This window comes from Saprolegnia parasitica, assembly GCF_000151545.1.
Source record: "Saprolegnia parasitica CBS 223.65 unplaced genomic scaffold supercont2.754, whole genome shotgun sequence".
NCBI classification, from domain to species: domain Eukaryota; phylum Oomycota; class Saprolegniomycetes; order Saprolegniales; family Saprolegniaceae; genus Saprolegnia; species Saprolegnia parasitica.
The window spans coordinates 145-3,466 of record NW_012157148.1 but is presented as its reverse complement, the minus strand read 5'-3'; the positions used below and the strand labels follow the sequence as shown (position 1 = coordinate 3,466).

Genomic DNA, 3,322 nt, shown 5'->3' with positions numbered 1-3,322 from the left:
CAATGAGCGTTGTGATCCAATGGCGTTGCTTGATGATGCGGTTCTTCCAGAGCAGCGTCGCGATGTGCTGCATCATGCCTCGCTTCTTCTGCATGGCGCTGCTTCGGACTCGAAGAGTTTGTTTTCGGCGGGTGTACTTGCGAGCGTCAAACTGCAAGTGAGCGTCGGACCCCTGAGCTTAAATTAAGACGTGCGACACAGAGTTGGATTGCTGCCATGGGATGCCACCGAATACGCGATACATTGATTCTATTTGTGACCGACAGCATGGGATTGGGCGACGAGGGGCCGTTGGTAGGATTGCTGTCGTCGGCTCAAGTCGAAATCACACTTGACATTGCTTATCGACGGCGCGTCGACTTTCTCCTATAAGAACGACAGTCAGCCGGCGCCCATTCCTTTGCGAGAACCGCGCACTGCGCAAGCGGTGGCTTGTCTTGCTCTTCTGTAGCCGCCTGGGGGCACTTGCGGCCACGAGTGCGGGCCATGACGACAAGCTTCGTAGAGTTCGTCCAGGCGTCGCGATCAGCGGCACAGCTCCGCAGTGTATTGACGTCCGCGACAGACGCCAACGACCGATACGGCGTGAGGGGCTGGAGGTTGTGGAGCAGGACAATCGGCAATGTAAGCTTGTTGCTGCCAAAAAAGAGCAAGGCGCCTCGGAGGAGGAAGAAACGGGCAGCGGCATCGTTTTTGGTCGACTCGGTCGCTCGTCATGCGGTGCTTGTAGGGCCTGCGCCATGTCTACAGAGACATCGTCTGAGCGCCTCTATGTAGACTAGCATAGGTAGAGAAGTACGCTCTGGCAAAAGCCTCGAGCCGCCTGCACAGAAAATTGGCCATGATACCGGTCTTCATCGAGGGCTCGCATTGCCGCTGGCCTTGGAGTGAAAGATCAAGCGCGAGGCCAACCAGTGCTGGAAAATATGAGCCTGTGAGTGCTTGCACCAGCGGCCAATAGCACGATCATAGATCGATTTAAAGTCGAGCGGGGCTTCCAGCCCTCGGCGAGCATCTGCTGTGGCCCCGCGCGCCCATGGTTCACAGCGTACTTGGCACAGACCTCGTTCTCCAAGGGGTACGCGCCGCACACGTTCGCGTTTCGCACAAGGTACCACACGTCTTTATCGCCACTTGCGTCTCACAGATAGAGTAGGTGCCCTAGTCGAGCGAGGTTTGCTACGTAAGTAGCTGTTCGTGGGTCTCCTCCACCACCCGCTCTTCCCGCACCTTCTCGTGCTCTCGCGCCACCCGCTCGTCGTGCACGGCGCGTGCAAGGACGCCGTTGCGGATGCAATTTATCTCGGAAGACGACCTCGCACCGCCGGCTGCCAAGGCGCCCAAGGACCAAGACGGCGATGACGATGATGCTATGGTGCCTTGGCGTTTTATGTATGACCTCATCGACGACCTCTTCTACTAGGTGCCGGGACTCACAGCCGCGTATCTGCTGTCCAAACTCTACGCGACTCTCACGCCTTGAGCATGTGAGCGCCCAGCGCGCACTCGTGGCGCTTCTCGAGCAACTGCATGCGCAATGGCCGCTCTACGTGGACCCGGCGATGAGCTTGCTGCACTACGCGCAGCAGCTACACTTGCACTCGACGTTGGCGGAGGGTTGCTCACGACGATGAGACTAGTGCTTAAAGAGCAACGTGAAACCGCTCTTCGTGAGCAATCCCATCTAGTCGCAAGTAGAACGACGCTCGAGACACTGGCGATTGCCAACGACTTTTTATGACATTTACTGGTACTGCACACCGGACGATACGATGTACACCATGCAAGTGCGAGGGGCGCTTCAGCTGTTGGAGGAACCGTGCTGCCGCTTGCGCGAGGCCAAGTGCCTTTGCACGGACGAGTGCCTTCAGCTTGTCGCGCGCACGATGCGCGAGGCGTTCCAGTCTGTGCTACCGCACTTGGTGGCGCCAATTCTGGCACTGCTTCCGAGGTCGATGCTTGCGGGCTTTGGCCATCCACGACCTCGCGCACCTCGGCAAGTGCCGCGCACTCATGAAACTTCGCGTCCGAACTCACGTCGGCCCTGTACATTGCCCACGGTCTACGCTGAGACGGCCAACAAGCTCGACACGAACATGTGGCTCTTTGAGTATTTGGTCTTCTCTCGATCAGCGTCTTTGACTCGACTTGGCGGACGTGAACCATTTGCTGACGCCTCGACGCTGCACTTGGTGTCTCCGATCCTCCAAACGTTCTCGGAGTTCTCGATGGCGTGCCGGCAGTTTGTGCTGCCGCTCTTTGCTGTTCACGTCAAGATGGTCAGCGAGGACGAGCAGCTCGAGGTTGGCGATATGGCGGCCCAGCGCTCGCTGCAAAAGTGTATGCTCCTCACGGTCACGCTGCCGCGAATCGAGCACGACATCAAGAAGACATCCCGGTGTCAGCCGCTTTCTTGCCCGACGTTGTCTTGTAGTACATATATCTGCGGTAGTGCGTCCTTGTCGTTGGACGAGTTGGCACTGATCGTCAGTCACCACTGCTTGCTCTCGACGCTCGTGCAGGTTTGCCATGCGTGCCTCAAGGCGGCACTCGCCATGGCCGAAGCGCAATTGGGCTACGAAGACGAGGACGCCAAGGCGACGTCGACGCTCATCCTGTTTCCAGGTGGCCTTATTCCATCACGCCCCGGCCAAGGGCGACGCGAAGCCAAGCTCGATGTGTTGGGCGCCCGGGTCGTGCACCGCCTCGACGACATGGAGGTTGACAAAAGCATGTCGACAGTTTTGCCGCGCCTCGGCGCCGGTGCGTGCATGGAGCACTACGCCAAGGCGGAGATCCTCTCGCGCGAGCACGTCATGAGCTGGGTCCCGTTAATCCTCTCGTTTCGCCTCGGCGACATGCAGCACAGCGTTCTTTTTCTTTCAGCCGTACGTCATTGTCATTCTTCCAATCCTCCAGTGTCTCTTGTCTCTGCCCAGCGACGAAGACGTCGTGGCCACTGCGCGCGGTGTGTTGTTTGACGTCGATGGCCGACTGCGCACCCTCGGCTACATGCTCGTGGCCTCGGGTGCCGAGACCACGCTGGCCCAACTAGCACTGGATACGCTGGGCGACGCTGGGCGACGCTGGGCGACGCCACCGAAGCCGCCGCTGTCCGCCGTGCCGCTGGTGCCGTCGTGGCACATGAGGGCGCTCTCGTCGGTTCGAACGCTACTCCTCGACGAAACGACGACGCTGGCACCGGCGCTCACACTCACACTGCTGCGGCTGGTGCCTCCCAACGACTCGAGCTTGCCCTCGTTGCCATGGCCCTCGGTACGTAATGCTTTATTTCTATTTCTACTTGGTATACACACTGTTT

General features: G+C 58.9%; 1 protein-coding gene across 1 annotated transcript; it reads left to right on the top strand.

The window, feature by feature from the left end:
• Positions 1-1,955: 1,955 nt before the first annotated feature.
• Positions 1,956-2,888, top strand: SPRG_17753 (hypothetical protein; the record flags this gene model as incomplete). Its single annotated transcript, XM_012357144.1, has 1 exon — positions 1,956-2,888. A coding segment is annotated over one exon (933 nt), but the record flags the coding sequence as incomplete, so codon positions are not given.
• Between the last annotated feature and the right edge of the window lie 434 nt (positions 2,889-3,322).